Genomic DNA, 23,455 nt, shown 5'->3' on the forward strand with positions numbered 1-23,455 from the left:
CATAGCGTCAAACTTTTGACAGATCTGGAAAGCACTTATCAAGCGCTTTCATATGAGGTATTACTAGATATGGTATCTAAGATTTCAAAATTTGACCTTGGGGTCAAAAACTTTCGACCTCCAGCGCTAACCATGAAGGTCAAGGCCGATCGCCACCAACAATTAATCAGCTGAGCACCAGACCATGAACTATATTCCCATGAAGTTTGAAGACGATCCGATCAAAATTACTCAAAAAATAAGGGTTTCTTCGACTCCCCTGATTTGCGACAAAGTGACCTTGACCTTTGACCTAGACTTTGAAAAATTTATGCGCTGAAAGGGACCTCTATAGGACTCTGATATGCGAAGTTACAAAAATTTCCAATGATAACTGTGCTCTGCAGAGTGATCGATATGTAATTACAGACAAACAAAAAAAAAACAAAAAAAAAAAACATACAAGCTGACGAACATATCTTGCAAAAACTTCATTTTGGCAAGATAATAAATGTTCTTGAGTGACCCAGTTAGAGCCCCGACCTAAATCCAATCGAAAATCTGTGGCATAACTTGAAGATTGCTATCCATCAATGCTCTCCACTCAACTTGAATGAGCTTGAACAGTTTTGTACAGAATGGGCAAATATTGCCCAATCAAGGTGTGCAAAGTTCGGAGAGACCTATCCCAACAGACTCACAGTTGTAATTGCTGTCAAAGGTGCTTCCACCAAGTATTACTCAGATGGGGTGGACACTTATCCTTCAAAAATATTCTAGTTTTGCATTTTTAATTAATTTTCTGAAATTTGTAGAATTTGTTTTTCACTTGGAAGTTGTGGGTTACGATGTGTAAATAAAGGTGGAAAATGTCTGATTTAATGCAATTCAATTCCAGGCTTTAAGGCAACAAAAGGTGAAAATATTGAAAGGTGGTGTAAACTTTCTATAGGCACTGTACATACTGTACAAGTCGTGGACAAAAAAATGGAAACAACAATGTAAAGTCACTTAATATGGTGTTGGGCCATCATGTGCGGCCAGTATGGCCTGTATGCACCGCGACTTATAGTCTACCAGCATCTGGAATTGGCAGGAGGGATGCGGCACTATTCTTTCATGAAGAAGTCAACGTCGATGGGTTGGTGTGGTGTTCGCGCAAGCATGATGGGCTGAATGGCCTCCACCTGTGTTGGATTTCCTTGTTATTACTTGTGAACTCAAATCTGTTTTATGGAGGTGAAAAATGCTGTCTCAGGCGTCATTCCAGAATATCCCATAGATGATCGATTGGGTTCAGATCTGGTGACTGAGAAGGTCATGACATATGGATAACATCAGTGTCATGGTCATCAAACCATTGGGCGACCACACATGCTCTGTGGATGGGGGCATTTGTCATCCTGCAAAACATTCCTCCTGGCAGGAAAGAAATGCTGCAACATGGGGTGAAGATGATCACTCAGTGCCATTAAATAGCGACTGGCATTGACCTTGCCTTCTAAGGGAATGAGTGCACCTAACCCATGCCAGGAAAATGGGTCCCACAACATTACAGAATCAACAGAACCCTTCACTGTTGGAACCAAGCACTCAAGGTTGTAGAATTCCTCAGGTTGGTGCCACATGTGCACTCTTCCATTTGTGGAGAACATGGTGAAGGATGATTCATCTGACCATATCACATTTCTCCACTGCTCGGTGGTCCACTGCCTGTGCTCTTTGCACCACTGGACTCGCAAACATGCATTGCCAGGTGTGATGAGCATTTTGTGCACTGCAACCTGACTATGGTATACTGCTCTGTGGAGTTCTCAGCAGACCATTTCTGATGAAACTGGCTGCTCATGCTCCAGGTTCAAATTTACAGTCAATTGATCTGCTGTTGCTCAGCTAGTTTGCCTTGCACTTAAAATTAATGCAGGGATATCACGATCTTGGACCATGCGCTTCCGCCCACTGCTTCCCTTTGCTGATGTCTTTCCCTCGGAGTTCCATGCTGACATAACCTTAGACACCATTGCTCGTGAATCATCAGTAAGTTGAGCTATCTTTGTCACTAAAGTTCCTGCCAAACCCACTCCAATAATCACCCCTCTTTCAAAGTCACTGAGGTCTCCTCTTGCAGCCATAATTCTGGGAAACCACACCTCTGCAACATTTTTATGCATGAGCCTGAGCATGCTGGGATGTTATTTTGTTTAATTAACACATGGGCCACACCTGTGTGGAAGCCGTTGCTTTCAATATACTTGATGTCCCTCATTTTTTTGTATACACTGTCAAGGCTCGCGTTGCTTTTAATATACTTGATGTCCCTCTTTTTTTGTATACACTGTCAAGGCTCGTATGAAAGCTAATGCACAGAAACGCACAATGGGAGCAGGAGACAAGAGCGGTGGGAGAAGAAAGGAAAAAAAACAATGCGGAACAGAGATGTGAGATCTGTGGAAGGGAGAGGGATGGGGCGGGGTACATAGGGTAAACAATATGGACACGACAAGGACTTTCAGGTCCTTAAACGACAGGGAATTTCAGGAAGAAAAGCAGAGAATTTGAAGAAGGTGGGTTTGGGGTGGATTAGTGGGGATAGAAAAGATCATGGTTTTGGATGGGTGAGGAGACGAGGAGGAGGAGATTGGGACCATACTACATACAGAACGTTGGTGCTACTTAAACAGTCTCCTTGGCTATTGGGCACAATCCTGGACCAGTCGCCACTCCGACACTCGACACAGTATACCAGAATGCTGGCACTCATTTTGCCAACCTCGGAAGGATGACAGGCCGAGTTAACCCCACCTGGTATTAATTCAACAGCTGAGTGGGATTTGAACTCAGGACCCTATGATCCAAAGCCTGACACCCTCACCATTAAGCCAACACCAGGCATGAAGGAGAAGAGATGGTGGTGAACAGTTGTTTTGAAGACCTGGAGGGAAGAGTGGGATTTTGTTCTAAAGGCAGGAAACAAAGAGGAATGAAAGAGTGAAGGTGAGCAGTGATTCTTGATTTTGGTAGTGTTACCAGAAGGGGTTCTTGCTGGCGGACCTTGAGCGCGCTGCGGAAATATGGGGGGGAGGGGGGAGACATATCTCAGACAGAGCAGGGGGCGAGGCTGGAGAGGAGGTAGGTGAAGACAGAAAGACCACTGACCTGCCTGTGGTGAGAGAGTGAGAGACCCAAAGACTCATCCTCATCACAGGAGATACCAGTTTTCCTAAATGCCTTGGTTTCCACAGCGTGAAGCCGGGAAAGGTGAGAGACAGGAGCACCAGCACAGAGTAGAAAGCAGTACCTCATGAGGCTGCAAACGAAAGCTTTGTATGTGGTCAGGAGCTCAGATGTGCGAAGGAAGGACTTTGCACGATGGAGGATGCCCAGTCGACGACTGGCTTTGGAGGCCAGCTTGGAAATGTGGCTTTCCCAGAAAAGATCATGGCAGATAGTGAGACCCAGAAGCTTGAAAGAAAAGACATCTTCAAAAGGATTGTAGATGAAAGCAGACATCTACTTCAAGAAAGTAAATGGGGGGGGGGGGTCCATACGGTCCTTTCGGAGAGACATAGTGAGAGTGTGAGATTTGTCAGGGTTGAAAGACATGTTCCACATGTTGGACCAGCTTGTGATTTATCCAGATCTGCAGAGTGAAGAGGCTGCTGCTTGCCGATCTGAGGGATGACAGATGGTACGGCAGAGGATGGAGTCATCAGCAAAGAGATAGAGGATTTTCCAGAGTCATTTCTCCAGGTGTTTCCATTTTTTGTCCATTACCTATATATACATACATACATACATACATACACACATACATACATACATAAGCATTTGTGTGATGTCATTTGTGAAAAGATTTTTAAAAAGATTTTCATGGGATCTACTTGATTAAACAGCATTCTCAAGAAATCACTAAATAAATAATTATTTTTGATATATAATCATGAATGTTATTTAATTGTTGCAAAAGTACAGGCTCCATCACGAGTTCTCAATACCTGTGGAACAAAGTTTGAAGCCATCTATTTTTACAAATAGAATTACAGTATTATCTATAATGATTTAACAACAGCCGAGGAGCATTGTTTAATCAGAGTTATCACCATTATCATTGTTGTTTTTTATTAAATTATTCGATACGTGCAAGTACTTTCGCTTATGTTACTGAAAAATGAAATCGCACCTTCTGTGAAGATCGATTCTTGAGGAAGGAAAAACCTTCATATCGATCAAAATTGTCAGCCTGAAGTGGATCTGAAAAGACACGCTGCTTGTCTGAATTCATAAAGGTCAGGTTTATCATGACAAACTTGTCATCTCATTATACATTATAAACAATTGTGTTTAACACAGTGGAGTTTTTTTAACCTCATCATGATGTTGTTTGTCAAATTGCCATGAACATTGGTACCAGAGGTCCGACAGGATGGTGCAGAGGTTCTGCACTTCCCCTTGCGCTGTCTCATCTGGGTTTGATGTCAGTCCGAATGTAAATGGTTGAATTGGTGACTTGCAGGCAGCACACTGCATCACCCATTGTGCCGTCCCTTGGATGGATGTTAAGCCAGGAACCTGTTTGCTAGCAGTGGCTGGTGGGAGTTATAGGTCCCAAGCAATCTTTCGCAAAGAGTAGGCAAGATTTTGCTGGCACCCTGGCATAATCCAATTTACCTACTCTCACCAGGCCTGGCCAGCCCTTTTGTGAAAGACATGAACCAAAAACGTTCTCCGACCGACCCGACAAGAGGGTGAGAATAATCAGGGCTATTAAAGAAGTGGTCGTCGTTGAATATCCCTGGACAGATCTCTTGAACAGGCCCACGACACAGAAACAGCCGATCGATCTCCCAGTAGTGACCCAGAGATCCTCCACATCCAAGATGGTGTACCCCTACCCTTGTGAACATGTCAGGGTCACGACACACACACACACACACACACACACACACACGCACACGCACACACACACACACACACACACACACACACACACACACACACACACGCGCGCACACGCGCACGAGGGAGTGGGCCGGTCCATGGGGACCGATCGGCGCTTTCATAGAGGCCGCACTGCCCTGACGAATCAGGGTAGCAAGGAAGAGTGGAGATTATCCCCCCCCCCCCCCGCAGACTTGCATTGGGGGGTACAACCACGTCAAAGAGGCATCCCCAACAGTTGCAGAAGTGGTCATTTGATCAATGAACAGGGACTGAATCATAAAATTACTCATTTATTTTTTCAGGAGAAGAGCAATTTCATTGGTTTGGGGGTGGGTGTGGGAGCAGGGTGTTGTTTCCCACTTGGACATTCATTCAGGTGCATTTCATGCCATGCCAGAATAAAATGAGCACTCCTGTAAACAAATTTAATTTTATCAATCTGTCATATAAACACAATCAATTGGGCTTATGTATATGAGTGTATGATAGCATGTCCTTTGGCAAACCGTGAAGGCATCAAATAAATGATATTCCGTATGACAACCCAATCCAGATTTTGCCAAACGTGAAATAAGTTTTGTTGCAGCTCTTGCATATATTTGGCAGAGGTGGGCTTTTCAGCAATTCCTGGTCCATATATTTGTAGAACTGTTCCATCGTGCAAAATGCCTTGATGGTGCATAAGAAACCCTATGCCACTCAGTCTCCCATCAAGGAATTTTGCTCTATGAAACACATTTACTGCAGGAAGATTATGCAACATACCATATGTCAAAAAACATCTCTGTCTGGAAGAGACTGAATGGGCTGCAGATTATTCACTGGACACCACAAAGTTCCAACATGAATGCCATCGAACACGTGTGGGAACATAATATCACGTGGACAGCACCCATCCAAAAGTGCGTAACTACAATAGAAGTAGATGCTGACCATGGTGGACCGACAGCTCCGAGGATTAAATGAAGCGGTTACTTTGACTCACGTACTGACGACGAGGGGTGATGTTGGTCCATGTTTTGGCATAGTCTGGTACCAACACACGAATATCACTTTCAGAAATCAGAATAATTATTAATTTAATCCTCTCGGTGTCTAGGTGTGTAAATTAAACCCCCAAATTTTGGTGCGGCAAATGTCGAGATCACAAGGCACACACAGTCAGATAATAGATAAATAATTTATTAAACCTAAGAGACAGGAACGGTAAAATAAATTCTGGCAAACGACACAATTGCTAAGCACATAGACATTTACAGACATAAACTACCCCCGTTATGGTACCACATACACAGCAGTCATTCACAAAAGAAACAGGAAAGGGAAGGTACAGTATGAATCCCAGGCTGCTGCAGAATCTAGACAACAGATTAATGGAGGGTAGAGCTGTCCAAGGTCGAGTGCCCCCAAAGTCAGGAATTACTTGAGAGCGCCGGAAGCCCAAAGCGCCAGAGTCAGGGAATGAAGAGGGTGAGCAAATCAGAGGCAGGGGGATATTCAAGACACCAAGAGCCATCAAAGTCCCAGAGAGCAAGAGAGCCAATAGTGCTAAGAGTCCAACAGTGCAAGAGAATGAACTTCTTGTTCGACCAGGGTTTTATTGACTACGCCCTGCCACAAGTCTCCGCCCTCCCGAGGCTAACCAATCTCAGGCCACAGGGATCTATCTGCCCCGCCCCAGGGACCCTTTCAATCACAGCCCAGGGAATTTTTCAATCAAGCCTCATGGTGCTCCGACCCTGAGGCGCACCCTGTAAGGACATTGACGAATCCCATTTTTCTCACAAAACCAAGGTCCACCTTCCATGCTGTGAGAAGCAGCGATGGGGAGGCAGATTATTCTCACACTATAAGTGGGAGGGAAACATACCAAATTGTCTTCTACACTTGTCTGACCCTGTTCTACATCTAGGTACAAAATGGATGAGACATCTTAGCTCTATCATCCAAATTGGACAACGCAATCCCCCACAGCAGTACTGAGAACACCTTACCCTAACTTCACATACGTAATACAAGTTTGAAAAGTCTTAATAATCTCCATAAATAAGCATGGTGGTTGAGGCGTTATCTAACTGCACCAACCCCAACAATGTAACAATATGGATCAGGAGTTGCTGAAAAGCTAACCTCTGCCAAATAACAAGCAAGAGCTGCAAAAAACATCTACTTTAAATTTGGCAACATCTGGATCAGATCACACAAAACATCATTGATTTGATGCCTTCATGGGTTCTTGTACTGGATAATACCAAAGGACATGCTTCCAGATACTAATATATTGTTACGTTTGAGGGGGGGGGGGTATGCATTCAAAGGGTAATTAGGATGTTTAATTAGGTATGCCATGCTGTTCGAGTTTACCAGGATCTCGATGTAATAAGTAGAAATTCAGTGGTGATAAGTTGTCTAGTAAATGTTCATTTCTTCAAGGGGGAAATGATAAATGTCACGTAATTAGATAGGGACACGGGATAGGGTAAGTGTGTCTGCGTAAACCCCTTTTGGTATTCTCTGAAGACTGGCCGTGACGTCACAGGACAGAGCAGCGGATGGCTCCGCCCCGTGATCACGATTGGCAGAAGGCGACGGCAGTGGGCCAATAAACGGCTCGATTGGAGGTGACGAGGGCAGAAGGATAAAAAGGTTCTGTTCGGGGTCGAAAAGGAAGAAGAAGAAGATTACAACCAGAACGCTCGTGTTTTTTTGGTGTGGAACCTGTGGCGGCAGAGAGCGTCCTGGTTGCTGTGCTGAGTCGATCGTGCTCTTGATCATGCCTGGGAGCCTTGCCGAGCCTCGTTTTGGTTGGCTCTAGGGTTCTGCTGACTCGGAATACGGGGTCGGGCGGACCTGCCTCCCTCTCCTGCTCGCGGCTTGGCGCGGGAGCTGGTTCCCTGGCGGCTGTGGGCGGACTTGGGCCAGGACCAGGAGGTCGACAGCACCGCGGTTTCTCCTGCCCCCCCCCTGGCGAGAGCAAGGCCGGCTCGTCCGGCGCCGATCCAGGGACAGTTGCGTCCACACCACGGTCCAGCCTGACCACCAGAGATAGCTACGTTTTGTGTGTGTGTGTGTGTGTGTGTGTGTGTGTGTCTGTTTGGCGCCTTAGAGGGATTGAGAACTGTATATTCATTGGAATTGTCTGTGTTTTTTTTTCCCACGTCCGATCCCACACCATCCCGTCGAATCGCCCCGGATCCCTCTTCTTGCCGAGTCTTGTTATTTCTGGTCAATAGTAAAAAGAATAAACATCATCAACTCAGTGAAAAGTGACTCATGCCACCTTCCTCGTCCCGTTTGCGGTAGGGCGATTAGAACCGCCGTCTTTGGGTTATATAAAAATAAATCGCCTCCATCGTTTCGGCTCATTCTACGTTGGCGGGACTGTTCAAGTCCCGTGGACGTCACAATATGTAGTTGCCTAGCAACCAGATAGAGTGTGGAGTGGAGCCGCTTCTGGCTATCACGGCTGGGCCGCACAGTGGTCGGGGCCAATCAGAGCACCCGATTCAGGTGATGACACATCGCTTCAGGGTGGCGCCTCCACCCCACACCACGGGGTCTATAAAAGGAGGATCGCAAAGCCGTCCAACCCCTCTCTCTCTCTCTCTCTCTCTCTCTCTCTCTCTCTCTCTCTCTCTCTCTCTCTCTCTCTCTCACGCGCTGGATCTCCAACTCACCTTCTCCACCGACCCGCTTGCTGACTCCGCCTTCTCCACCTGCCCTTCTCAGCCCACCAGCCTGCTGCTGGTGGCGCAGTCGGGCAATCGTGCAAGGTATTGAGAGACTGTTAGCCTCATCTCCTCTCCTTTTTCTCTTCATCGAGTTTTGTGTGTGTGTGTGTGTGTGTGTGTGTGTGTGTGTGTGTGTGTGTGTGTGTGCGTGTGTGTGTGTGTGTGTGTGTGTGCGTGTGTGTGTGTGTATGTGTGTGTGTGTGTGTGTGTCATGGCGTCTGTGCTCGTGCAAGTTAAGATTGTACAATAATTATATCGGGATAACTCTGCTCCGTGTCTGCTTTTGAAAGTTGCTCGTATTATTGCCGCATCTTTCACATTTCTTCCAATCTCTGCTCAGATATAACAATAAACAACATTCACTGTGCCACATATCGTATCCCTGTGTCGTAAGAGGCGACCAGGGTTGCGTCAGGAAGGGCATCCGGCGTAAAACATGTGCCAAATCACTATGCGGATGATCCGCTGTGGCGACCCCTAAAAGGGAGCAGCCGAAAGAAGAAGAAGACTGTGCCACATATCTTTCCTCACCTGCCTGTTAATAAATCCTTTGGAGAAATGTTCCCAGCTCATTTTTATCTTTTCTTTCATTGATCCAGCATGGTCTGTATCCGAGCCGAGCCGGGACTTTATTCCCAACGATCCGTTCCTTTTAGCTGGTACGTCCTTGGCAGTGTCGCTCGGCTGCATCTGATCTGGTAAAGTGATCCGGTTCGGACAAGGCGTACCGAGGGCATGTCCCCCGGTAATTAGATCATGTGGTTATTTTTAGGTAACTGGATAAGCTAGACGGAGGACCCTAAGTCACGTGGTTGAATTATTGGCGTTCACGGTCAGTTAGAGACCCGCCGCATCACAGAATTATCCGTGTGTGATGGCCTGCAATTGCGAGGAGTCTCTCACCCAACTCCTGGCCCACAACAATATATATATATATATATATATATATATATATATATATATATATATATATATATATATATATATATATATATATATATATATATATATATATAGTTGAAAATGTGTCTGTCTGTGTGTCTGTGTTTGTCTGTGACCGATGCACGCGAAAAGTACTGGACTGATCCTCACCAAACTTCACATGCTGACAGAACATCTACCCGGGAGTGTCCCGATGTAAAATAATTGTACTTCCGACTTGCGGTTTCCGAATTATGACGTCATCACCTGATTTCGTAACGTTAATTTTTCAAGTTCAGCCGATTGACCTGGGGCCAACGCCATTTGCAATAGAATGAAAAAAATAATGCTACAGTCAATTGAAGACAATGACTTCTGACTTCCCGGTTTCCGAATTATGACGTCATCACCTGATTGCATAACGTTAATTTTTCAAATTCAGCCGATTGACATGGGGCCAACGCCATTTGCAATAAAATGAAAAAATAATGCTACAGTCAATTGAAGACAATGACTTCCGACTTCCCGGTTTCCGAATTATGACGTCATCACCTGATTGCGTAACGTTAATTTTTCAAGTTCAGCAGATTGACATGGGACCAACAGAATTTGCTAGAGAATGAGAATTAATTAAGTCGCAAATGATGACATGAAACCAGCCTCACATTGTTGAGGCATTATGGTTTTTTATCTGATGCGGCAATAAATCTTAACATTTTTGAACTTGAGTCTTCTGCATATAAAAACATGGCGGGGAAAATATAATATTATAGTGGTGATGAAAAAAAAATAATGGTGGCAGCCTCTACAATTTTACAATTAACTGTGACACATACTCCTTCAGACCCGCCGTCATCCACGGGATTCCTGTGCGGAGCATGGGTATCCCTGCTAGTGTATGTATATAATCAGTCCCCTTTTTCCCATTTCTCAATTAAAATGTCTATTTGTGTATTTTTATTGCAACTGGTTCTTCATTTGAAGAAACTCAGAATATCCTTCATTATTTATTTCTCACTACCTTTAGTGATTGTAATTATTTCCCTTTCCTTAAGCTTAGGCCGAAACACATTACTTGAAGGGAAGATGAGCACAATGGCCTTTTCCTGTGTCTGAATCTATGAATACAAGGGCATTTTTTTTTTCGAGCACAAGCTCATCTGAAAATTCAAACTGATTATTTCATAACTGTATGGAATATAAAACTTGCAAAAGGCCAATGTAATTAAAGTCGATGAAAGAAACCTTTACATCACCAACCTTCTCTCACTGTGCCATTGTGGTTATCCATTTGATTCTCATTGTAAGAAGTATATTGTGGGAAGCCTTTTTTGTGTGACAAAAGGCCATGTGTTGGCTGGCACTGTGCTTTATTCGTGTTTATCAATTGGTTGGATATTTCTCGAGCCAAGTTGCAATCAGGGAAAATGGGCTGCTGCTCCAGTATGCTCTCCACGGTACGTACAGCTTTGCATACAGCTTTGCGTAAAGCTCCGTTTGTCATATCTGGAAATTTGCCTGTTGCCCTCAGAGTCATCCTCTCACCACCTGACAACAATACAACAGCAGACAATGCAGCTTTGGTTTCTTGGATCTGTCAAGACATATCTCATTTTGTTCATGTGTAAATACAAAGCTAAATATGTTGGTCAATTCTACACACTAATGCCACTTTCATAAAGTTTTCTCTCTTGCATAACTGAATTTTGAAAGTAAATGAAGTTTTCCAAAAACCATTGAATTTACGAGTACAAACAGTTTTTTTTTCTTCTGAAAAACAGTTTTTAAGTTTCCACAATGGCTTTGCATCCATGTCTTTGAGTAAGCAGCGAAACCAAGGGAAATGCAAATATGAGTAATTACCTCTGCCATTATCAATGGAGAACAACTCATCTGTTGAACTGCTGCAAATCTTTTTCTTGCTTTCCTCAGCTTGATAGTCTGAAAAGCCCTGTCCTTCATCTCCCCAAAACTTGCTCTTCTCATAATTAGGCATCTCATTCTCAGTGTCCTCACTTCCAATATCAAATAGTCTTTTCCACTTGTTTTTATGACTATTCACTCCAACTTCATGGCATTTGTATTTGCACAACTTTCCTTGCTTTAAGCATTTGTTTTCCTTCTTTGTCACTCCTCTCCTATCTAGCTTTTTACTTTGAATTAGCTTTGAGTCTTTGAGGTCGTCCTTAGTGGTGAGAGCAGGATCTGAACTGGAGGTGGAATTTTGGGAAGAACTCTGACCTTTCACAGAAGACATATTTAAAAATCTGTAATTTTCACCGTCCAAGGGTCGACTATGATGCATACCAGACAAATTTGAAAAATCCATCGGTGAATCAACTCGCTCCACAATCACCTTTCAAAGAAAAACAGAAACAAAGCAAAAGTTATGTTGGCATTGAAATATCAGGGGAAAATATTTCAGCAATTACTTTCACACTCTGCACTCAAAAGATATTTCTGCTTGTAAATGGAGAAAGGGAATTTGTTAAAACATTGATCCGGTTAACAACTGCCATTTCATTTTGGGACTTCAACTGAGTCCAAAGTAATGGAAAGTGTAAAGCATCATTCTCTATCTAGCACTGATATGCTATGTAACATTAGGGAACAACACAGAGTATTAGCAATGCATAGTCTTGCTGGGGGAATTTTCTTCAGGACTTTCAGACACATGGATGTTAGAAATAAACCAGGAGCACTCTATTAAACTTTATCTACACTGAAGACACACACACACACACAATTTGTAGGTTGTGTGGAGTCAAAGTACAAAGTGTGAATAAAGAAGCCAGGGACTATGTTCTTTTTTTTTTCAAGAAAAACCATTTCACCTACCTGAGGAGAAAGTGACACATATTTGATTGGTAACAGGAATCAGGAATATTGTCCCAATCTTATTGTCACAGAACAAATGTGGATGTCACTGAAAAGCCTACCCCCCCCCCCCTCTCTAACTATGTGGACCTCAAACATCCAAGGTCTCCACTCTCACCTGACAGATCTCTCAATCCAGGCCACTGCCCAGAAACCATCATCTGTTTAACAGAATCATTCCTCCCACAGGACGCCCCTGACTCTTTCATGTCTCTCCACAGTTATTGTCTTCGGATTTGATACGCCTGAACCACGCCCCGGCGGGGGAGTTGCACTTTACATTGGCCTGCAAAAATATTAATCTCCTACCAATATGCCACATTTAATGAATTACTAATAATGTAGAAACTATTTTTCCAAATGAACTTTTTTATTCATAATCGAAGAGATCAAACTAAACACTGTTTTAGTTGAATGAGGTTATATGTCAGGAAAACCTTGTAAAAATCATGTACAAATCAAAATTCACTGGTTGCAAAAGTATTATCCTCGTCGGTCAGAACTTGGTGGAAGCACCTTTTACAGCAATGACTGCTGTGAGTCCTTTTGGGTAGGTCTCTACCAGCTTTGCACAGTGAGATAGTGAAATCTTTGCCCATTCTTCATGTGAAAATTGCTCTTGTTCTGCCAAGTTTGATGGGGATTGTCGGTGACTGCAATCTTCAAGTTTCGTCATCAATGTTCAATTGGGTTCAAGTCAGAACTTTGACTGGGCCACTCAAGAAAATATATTTTCTTCTTATTCAGCCGCTCCAGTGAAGTTTTACCTATGTGCTTCAGATCATTGTCCTGCTGAAATGTGAATCTATTACCCAGTTTCAGATTCATGGCTAAGTCAGTTGTCATCAAGGATTCAACTGTACTTTGCACCATCCATTGTCCCTTCCATCCTGACAAGCTTGCTAGTCCTTGTTGATGAAAATCAGCCCAATAACATGATGCTGCCACCACCATGCTTGACAGTAGGGATGGTGTTGACTGGGTGATGTACAGTGTTGTCCTTATGCCAGATGTAATGCTTTAAATTTAGACCAAAAAGTTAAATTTTTGTCTTGTTTAACCACAAAACTTTTCTCCACATGGCTGCAGTATCATTAAGATAGTTTTTCACAAACTCCATATGAGCTTTTAGATACATCTTTTTCAGCAATAGCTTTGTTCTTGCCACCTGTCCATAGAAGCCAGCTTTGTGAAGGGAACAGGATATTGTTGATTGATTAACACTGATCCCCATCTCAGACATAGAGCCCTGCAGATCTTTCAAAGTCATTATTGGATTTACAATAACATCCCGAACCAGTTTCCTGCTTGCCCGGCTGCTGAGTTTGGATCGGCGACCTGATCTGGGTAAAGCCTGGGTGGTACGATAAGTCTTCTACTTCTTAATAATGGATTTCACCGTACTCAGAGGGATCATGACATGAATGAGTGAAAGTCTTATAACCCTTTCCTGAACAGTGCTTCTCCACCACATTATGTCTGACTTCTTTGGAAAGCTCCTTGGTCTTCATGTTTGCCTTGTTGGTTGGCCAAGTGAGTTGCACCTTAAAACTCCTTAGATAAGTGGGGAAGCTTAATTTTTTTTAAATGTTAAACCACTGACTACATACAGGTGAAATCAATTACACTTATGTTGTAACCCTCCAAACAAATAATTTGCTCCTGAAATGATTTTGAGTTAATTATAAGGCAAAGGGTTTAAATACTTGTACAACTGAGAATCATCTAATTTTTCTCTGTTAATCTGACATATTTATATTTTATCTGCATTTTCATATCTACTTTATCGCTTTGGAGTAGTTTGGGAAGACTGTATATCCAGTTTGATTTGAAAGCATCATGAAATAAGCTCAGGTGGCATCAAATGTGAAAACTTTGGAGGGGGGGGGGGGCTTTATACATCAATAACTCAATTTCTCACTGTCCACATACTGATCTTACACCTCAAATTCCACAAGAGTACCTCTGGCTGCGACTTCCCTCCACTCCCACCTGTTGTTCATCTGTGTATTGTACTGTTCTCCATACAGTGACGACTCCATCTACATCTCTGTCAGACAACATGGACAAACCGTTAGCCACTCAACCCAACTCTCTCTTCCTCATATGTAGTGATTTCAATTGTCACCATGCAAAATTGCTGGGAATTGGTACCTCTCTCACCAGCCATGGCACTTCAGCAAAGAACTTCTGTGATTCCATGGGAATTCCAAAACACACTCCGTGGGAGTACCTCTTGTGCAGCTGCTCTCCACAGGGGAACTCACCGGATGATGGGATTGGGGCAAAGCCTTTGGGACCCCCACTCGTTGATGATAGGATGAAAACACGGCGTAACCTTCCCGGGTCAGATTGCGTAGTGTGTGTCGGGGTAGTGCTGAGGTGTCATCCACCAGACGGCGGTCTTCTTGGGTTAACCTGAGGAGGACCCTTCGGGTGGGTACCAGGAATATCCTATCCCCAAGAGAGGACGATCATCTGTCTCTGTTATCATCTGAGCTCAAGCGTTTGGACATCGGTATTGCAGCACTCTCTGGGGTTCGGAGACCGGATAGTGGTGAGATCATGGCGGGTGGTTACACCGACAATTGGTTTGATGGTTACCATGCCCAAGGAGTTGCTGTAGATGTATCAAATAAGCTGACTCATGATAATTGAGGTAATACCGGTCAACGAGCGTATTATGAGACTAAGGATTCGTCACTCCTTGGGTGACATTTCCCTGGTCTCTGTATAAGCTCCGACTGAGGCGAGTGATCTCACCGTGAAGGACGCATTCTATGCCACGCTCGAGTCTGTGGTTGATCAGTGCCCCAGACGAGATACTCTTCTCGTCTTGGAGGATATCAATGCATCAACTAGAACTGATAGGGATGGTTATGAGACATGGGTTGATCGCCATGGGTCTGGAACTGTGAACCAGAATGGCACTAAGTTCGTTGCTTTGCCAGAAGTCATGGACTTAAAGTGGCTGGTTCATGGCTTTGGCACCCACAGGCTCATCGCTGGACTTGGTATTCCAACGCTGGTGGTGTGGCAAAGGAGATTAACCATGTGCTTGTTGATGATCACTGGAGGTTGATCCTGAACTGCAGGATCTACTGGAGTTCTCAGTTCCTCAATACCGACCAGTGGCTTGTTGTAGCAACTCTGAAGTTGCAGCTTAAATCTGGAATAATGGTACCATCCCAGCCTCGACTGCATGTTGACAAGCTCAAGGATGAGAGGGTAGCTGAGGAATTTGCAAACAGGCTGAGTGGAAATTTGGGGGGGTCTGGGTGCTTTGGGCAATTCTGAAGAGTTGTGGAGTCCCTTCAAAAACACCATCCTTGATGTTGCCGGTGGATGTCTTGGAACTCACCAAAGGGCGAAGAAGAATTTTGTCCCTCAAGGGACACTGGATACCATTGACCAGAGTTGCAAGGCCACGATTAATGGCAGAGCTGAGCTGTTCAGGGAGTTGAGGCAGAAAACTGGACGTGTGGTCAGGGTGGACAAAGCCTATGTGCGAGGAATCTGTGAGGGGGTAGAGCATCACCTGTGGTCAAGTGATTCTCATCCTGCTGACAGGGGAATTTGGGCATAGCATTCCTCCAAGCCTGTCCCTCGGTGTACTGTAGTGAGAGCGGAGGGTGGTGGGCTCTTGACAGAGGAGTCCAAGTGAAGGCCCGCTGGGCCGGTTACTTTGAGAGGCTGCACCAGGTTAATCCACCAGCTGTTGAGTTGGATGTCCATGGTGTTACTATCCCGATTGCTGACTCTCCAATCAACTGTGATCCACATTTGTTTGTGGAAGCACAGGCTGCGGTGAACCAATTGAAATGGGTTGACTTGACTCCTCTGTCAAGAGCCCACCACCCTCTGCTCTCACTACAGTACACCGAGGGACAGGCTTGGAGGAATGCTATGCCCAAAGCTCTTGGTATCTGTGGCATCCATGCTGAACTTCTCAAGGCTGGTGATAATGCTGCACTCATGTTATTGCATGCAGTTCTGTGCTCTGTCAGGAACACAGGCATCATCCCAACTGACTGGAAGAGGGGCCTTGTTGTCCCTCTCTTGAAAGGGAAGGGTGATTGCCAGGACTGCAAAAACGACCAAGCGGAGATGCTGCTTTTAGTGCTGGGCAAGGTCTTTGCTCGGATAATTCTTGATATGGTTCGCTACCATCTGCTTGAGCACCAGCATCCAGAGCAGTCAGGCTTTACACCAAAGAAGTCAATGATTGACCGTATCCTTGCTCTTCGGGTCCTCACCAAACGCAGTTGAGAGTTTCGGCAGGTGCTGCTTGCAGTCTATGCTGATCTCTGCAAAGCGTCCAATGCAGTGAATCAGGATGGCCTCTGGAGGATTCTTGGTCTTCGTGGGGTGCCAACAAAACGGATCAATCTGATATCTAAACTATATTCTGGTCCTGAGAGTTCTGTGAGATATGATGATACAATCTCTGACTTATTTCCTGTTGTTACTTAACTGGAGTTCGTGAGTGGTGTGCACTGGCCCCCACACTTTTCAGCGCTTGTACGGACTAGATTATGGGGAAGATGTCAGAGAGATCAAGCTGCGGTGCATCGTTTGGGAATGTCAAGATCTCTGATCTTGATTTCGCAGATGATGTAGTCATTAGGGTGGTCCAAAATCATAAGGGAAAAATTCAAAATTTGAATATTCTTGAGGCATGTTGATTATTTTGTTCTACCTGACTAGAAAATACTCCTGGCCAAATTTGCCACAGTTCCAAAAATATTTAGGGGTCCATCAAGAGGAAGGAAGTTGTTACATCCAGTGGGGGTTGCTACATCCGGTGGGAGAGAAGAAGACGTCAGTGGGAGAGAGGGAGACGTCAGTTGAGCTTTCGGTTCGCTGTCGGTCGGTGTTAAAAGTACTCTTTTATTTTTCTTTTTTTATCTCTAATTTTTTTCTTCTTCTTTTTGATTAACAGAGTGAGTGAGTATGGCGTGTTCCACACGGAAAAGCATGGAACTGTTCCTCTTGGATCAACCATTGGAGAAATTCAACGACCGCTAGTTGTCCACTGCCCACTGAGAAGATTTTATGCTCTTTCCTTTCATTTTTCCTGTTAGTATTGTGACATTATAATGAATCCGTTGAGAGACTTTGATGGACCCCTAAACCACCTCCAAATCTGCAAATTTTTTGTTTCTTTGCGTTTTTCAACGTCAGGAACGATTTGGCAAACATGCCCGCGAGAAATTCGAACTTTCATTTTTTTGGACCACCCTCGTAGTCATCTTTGTGGAGACTATATGAGGCCCCGCGAGGAGGAGTGACGTAAGCGACATTTTTTAATGATATGATGATGATGATAGGCTCGGATGATAGGGTAAGGGTTGAAATAGTGCGAAATGGCATTAACTCAAAAATGGCCGATGTGTCCCTTACATCACTCCTCCTCGCGGCGCCTCATATATATCCTTTTGGGGGCCCTCGAGGTGCTGAATGAGGAGTCAGAGCCGCTGGGATTACGTGTTTCCTGGGTCAAAACTAAGATACAGGCTTTCAATGACATATTGGATGCTGCTATCTTGTCTGTACCTGTTAGTGGTGAGGATGTTGAGGTCATGGAGAGATTCATTTAGCTTGGCAGTGATATTCATGTCTCTGCTGGCTGTGAGCCAGAGGTCAACAGACATCTGGGTCGGGCCTGGGGAGTCATGCATTCACTGGATCATGGGGTGTGGCACTGCTGGTACCTGTGCAGGACAAAAGTCCGAGTATGCAGGTCCTTGGTACTTCCAGTCTTACTCTACGAATGTGAGACTTGGACTCTGACCAGGGATCTGAGACAGTGACTTAATTCCTTTGGTACCAGGTCTCTTCACAGAATTATTGGCTGTCGCTGGTCGGACTTTGTGTCCAACGAGTAGTTGCTGAGAGAGACTCAAATTAAATTGGTTACCTGCATAGTCCGTGAGCGTCAGCTGCGGCTGTATCGACATGTGGCCTGTTTCCCTGATGCTGAACCTGCTCCCCAGATTCTCTCAGCGAGGGACCCCCGTGAGTGGAGGAGACCAATGGGCCGACCAAAGTTGCAGCAGGTTGATCAACATCTCAAGGAGATGGGGATGGGCCAGGCATCTGCCTGTGGGATGGCCAGACGGAGGCCCCTAGAGTACCGGTGGAAAGTGGACGCAGCGACGAGCTGCTCTGGTGCATGCTCCGATACCTGACCTGATGGGAATGACTCAATCTGTGAACTTTCCAACCCGGATTTCTCCTAATGACAAATATTCCCTTCTGGACTTGGTGATGACTAACTTTCCCACAAATGTCTCCTGCTCTTCCTCTGCTCCAATTGGTTCATCTGATCATATGCTTGCACAAGTCAACATCTCTCTGGCTATTCTCAGAGAGCTGCATCCATGTAGTATTAGGATGTAGTATTAAACTGACTGGGTTGCACGCGGTCACAGGTAAACGATTATGTGGTGTGTCGTCCTGATGAGCTCTAACAAGGGTGAAACCATGGTCGGCGACTCCACAATCCTTTGCTTGTGACCTTAAATTCTCGGTACATAAAATAAAGTCAAGCGTGCACTGTTAAAACTATCCAGGCAGGAAGCGAAGTGGTAAGCATTCGCTCATGGCGTATAATGCCAGGATGCATTTATCGGGTCAGAAGGGCCTCGTTTTGGTTTATATTTACAGTAAGACCCCGACATTCCTGGAAAATGCTGTAAATGTCAAAGGCGTGAATGTCAGGGCATTGTTTCAATGGGGAAAAAGGGGGTAGGTTCCCGGCAGTTCGTGATTCATAAGGGGAAATTTTGAAATTTTATGAACATGCATGTACATGATTACAGTTTCATTTAAAAATGCTTACAAATTAAAAAACACAACAGCAGGTATTGTTTCCAATGCAGGGTCTTTCCTCCCACTTATTCCCCACCCTCGTCCGACCCCTTCCCCTGCCTCCTCCCTCCCACCCCCTCCCTCCCTTAAGAATCCCACCCAACCACTTCTCCTCCCACCCAATCCTTCATTCCAACCCTTCCCCTGCCTTCTCCCACCCCACCCCTTCCTCCACACTCGCACCCCACCCATTCCCCTCCCTCCTACTCCTACAACCCCACCCCCTCCCAACCCTTCCACTCCCTTCTCCAACCCCATCCCCTGCCTCATCCCACAGCTTCCCCTCCCTCCAAACTCCCACCTTCTCATCCCTCCTCTACCCCCTCCCCCCGGACTCCCACCCCTTCTCCGCGATAGGTGGTGGCTCATTAATTTAAAAGTTATGAGCGAGATACCCATGGTATGCATGGGTGGGAGCCCGAAATCTCAAAACAAAATGTTTTGAAAATTTTTATGAAAATTCACACCCACTTGAGGATATGTGCACTGTGCAGGGACCCCAAAAGTGCACAGAAAATTTGGTGGGGCTGGCCCCAAAACTGTGGGAGTGATACTGTGTAAAATCAATGTACCTTGAATGATGATGATGAAGCTGATAACAATGACGATAGTTTACCAAATCAACGAATGTTTCCACATGTGGTAAATGGCAAAACTGCGAATTCTGAACCCATGAATGATTTACATGTGGAGAGAGAACAGCTTCGTATAGATGGAAACTCAAAATCATAATTGCATTGAAAAATTTATAAAATCTCCGACCCACCTTATCACACTTGCTAGGTCCCCAAAAGGATCCCCAGAAAGTTTGGTGGGGCTAGCCCCAAAACTAAGGGAGTAGTTCGGGGTTGGACAGACAGACACTCCTGCTTTATGATAGACTAGCAGGGGTACCCAGCGTTGCCGGGCAACGCCGGGTTCCTCCTCCCACCCCTTCCCTCCCTCCTCCCACCCCTTCCCCTCCCTCCTCACACCCCTACCCTCCCTCCTCACACCCCTACCCTCCCTCCTCCCACCCATTCCCCTTCCTCCTCCCAACCATTCCCCTTCCTCTCCCACCCCTTCCCCTCCCTCCATTCTTCCTCCCACCCCTTCCCTCCTCCCACCCCTTCCCCTCCCTCCTCACACCCCTACCCTCCCTCCTCCCACCCATTCCCCTTCCTCCTTCCAACCATTCCCCTTCCTCTCCCACCCCTTCCCCTCCCTCCATTCTTCCTCCCACCCCTTCCCTCCTCCCACCCGTTCCCCTTCCTCCTCCCACCCCTTCCCCTTCCTCCATCCTTCCTCTCACCCCTTTCCTCCTCCTCCCACCCATTCCCCTTCTTCCTCCCACCCGTTCCCCTTCCTCCTCCCACCCATTTCCCTCCCTCCTCCCACCCATTTCCCTCCCTCCTCCCACCCGTTCCCCTTCCTCATCCCACCCCTGCCTCTGTCTCCTCCCACCTCCTCACCACCCCGGCTCCCAACCCACTCTCTTAATCCCACACCATTCTTCTGGACTCCCACCCTCCACCCTTCGCCTCGATCCACACTCCACCCTTCCCCCTCCCTCATCCACAGGGTTTTGAACCACCTTTTTGGGAGGGGGGGGATGAAATCAGGCGAAAACCAAAAATTTTTCTTTCCTCTGCATTGTGAGAAATGAGAAGGTACCTTCATTGGTCAGTATATATTAGACCGCTGTCACGATTGCTGGGAACAAAATATGCATTACCTTATTTGAGTTGTAATCAAAATGCACCTTTGTTTCTTCAAGACGGTAACATTATTTAATGATAGAAGACGCATTGTTCAGTCTTCAAATGTACATCAGAGGCCTATGAATCCTCAGAGCTATGCAGAACAAAAAATATGGCAGCAATTTCTGGGCGGCTGGAGGGAAAGGCAGAGCCTGACGAAAGGGCGATCCTTGTGGTGCTGGTGAGAGTGAGAGGAAGGCATGGCCTGTAGAATGGGTGGCGCTTATGACCCACAGGCACGAACTGCTTTTATATACAGTATATATGATGAATTGTGAGAAAAGGACTGTTAAAAAACCCTAGTAAGGTGTATCGTGATAAAAAAAATGTGATCCTATAAAGCTTTGTCGCATTTCACCTTTGGAGCTCAGAGGAACAGCATCACAAACAAACAAACAAACAAACAAACAATGTCTCATTTGCTTTTACATAAAAGATAACATCTCTCCAAGCTCATAATGAAATGAAATAACATCCAAATGAAAGCAGATCTGGCAGGTGAAATAAGGTGAAAATGTGAAATAATGCGCTCATGTAAAATAAAAAAAAATAAAAAAAAGTTAGAGGACATGAGGGGAATAATCACACACACACACACACACACACACACACACACACACACACACACACACACACACACACACACACACACACACACACACACACACACACACACACACACACACACACACACACACTTACCTATATTTGCATGTGATATATACACACATATATGCAGTATAGTATCACAAATAAGCAACCGTTGTGACCAAGGCACTGTGGCCTGTTTCAAGTTCCATTGCGGTTATGTACGAAAGTGGGACTTGAAGGGAAGAGGGGGAGGGGGGGGGTCTGACTCGACTCGCATTTGGTTTGGGGACTTGAGGGTAAGCAGGGGGTATGGTTCCATCTACTGGTATTGGTATAGGATTGAACAAAATGGGGTACATTAAAACAGCACGTTCAAACAGAATAGTAATACCACCAGTCACATTCAAACAGCACACACCCATTTTAAAAGAGATTATAACTTGGGTTACCCTTGAGGGAATTGCTCTGGAACTGGCTCTTTGAGGCGAAGGTTACATTTTAAACTTCGGAACAGATGTTTATATACTTTGTTTACTTTCTCACCTTAACATTGTCTTGAATGTCATTTGGAATTTTATTTTCAAAAATGACCAACAACAAAAAAATGAAAAAAAAGGGGGAGGGGAAGGGGGAGGGAGGGGTTAGACAGCTTAGAGCGAGCATGTGTACCACTCGGCTATCCTGCTGTGATGTGGCGATTTATTGTTTTGTAACAACAGAAAACATGTTTTACTCATTGTAGTTATCTCATTTATTTTGCCTTCCTAACCCCACAGATGTTCCTGCGGAGAACCGAGCTGCGGTATTGCCATCGAAGCTTGAAGAGGACTCCCCTGAGTGGCTCAACCACTCAAATAAGCACTCCAATGAAACGGCTGAAGAAACTTTTAAAATCAAAACGGTTAATTTTTTTCCTCCGCCACCGAAGGTGGAAGGAGGTTATGTTTTCACCCGTTTGTTTGTTACTTGCAAAATCGAAGATTTTTCCAAGTATGTTGGTCAGTCGATTTTGTTATTCTGTCTGTCTGTCTATCGCCCACAGGTCACAATTGCAAACTGATCATCATGAAACTTTACCAAGTTATAGGGGTAGTCTCAACTGAGAAGCCGATTGATTTTGAGGTCAAAGGTCAACTCAAGGTCAAACTTCTAAAAATCATCAATTTTAATCTGAAAAATCGTCAATTTTCATCTGGTTAACCTGAAATTTAAGCAGCAATTGCGAAGTGCCTCACTGAATTTGGAAACCAACTATTTTTGAGGTAAAAAAGTCAAAGGTCAACTCAAAGGTAAACATCTAAAATCATCAATTTTCAACTGAAGAATAATCAATTTACATCCAAGAAACTTGAGCAGAATTTGCATAGTCCATCACTGAATTAGGAAAGCAACTATTTTTGAGGTCAAAAGGTCAAATGTCAACTCATGGTCAAGCTTCTAAAATCATCTATTTTTCAATCTGAAAAATAATCAATTTTCATCCGACTCACCTGAGGACAGATTTGGTGTGTGACAAGGACGAACTGATGAGTGAAGATCTAGATCTGGATCCGGCTACTAGAATTTTTAAAGTGATTCTTTGCCATTTAGAGCTCGGGCCAAGATCTGGATCTGGATCCAGCTACAATAATTTTTTAAGTGATTGTTCGCCATTTAGAGCTCTGACCAAAAATGATATATAGCACAATATCTCAAAAAGTTGTGGACGGATTTGGACGAAACGTGGTGGACATTTTGGGTGTGTGATGAGGAAGAATTGATTCAATTTTGGTGAAGGATCCGGCTACTGGAATTTTTAAAGTG

General features: G+C 44.8%; 1 protein-coding gene across 5 annotated transcripts in view; it reads right to left on the reverse strand.

The window, feature by feature from the left end:
- The window catches only part of LOC147030796 (uncharacterized), a 37,819-nt gene that overhangs the window by 3,894 nt on the left and 10,470 nt on the right, over window positions 1–23,455 (reverse strand). For all 5 annotated transcript variants that reach the window (XM_085875213.1, XM_085875214.1, XM_085875216.1 and 2 more), the window contains exons 4-6: window positions 11,436–11,928; window positions 10,833–11,120; window positions 4,160–4,230 (exon numbers count right to left, since the gene is read on the reverse strand). In XM_085875213.1, coding sequence (XP_085731339.1) covers window positions 4,160–4,230; window positions 10,833–11,120; window positions 11,436–11,928 — 852 coding nt within the window. The remainder of the gene's footprint in view (window positions 1–4,159; window positions 4,231–10,832; window positions 11,121–11,435; window positions 11,929–23,455) is intronic.

This window comes from Eptatretus burgeri, chromosome 3, assembly GCF_056783735.1.
Source record: "Eptatretus burgeri isolate ZD-2024b chromosome 3, Ebu_testis_v1, whole genome shotgun sequence".
Lineage (NCBI taxonomy): Eukaryota > Metazoa > Chordata > Myxini > Myxiniformes > Myxinidae > Eptatretus > Eptatretus burgeri.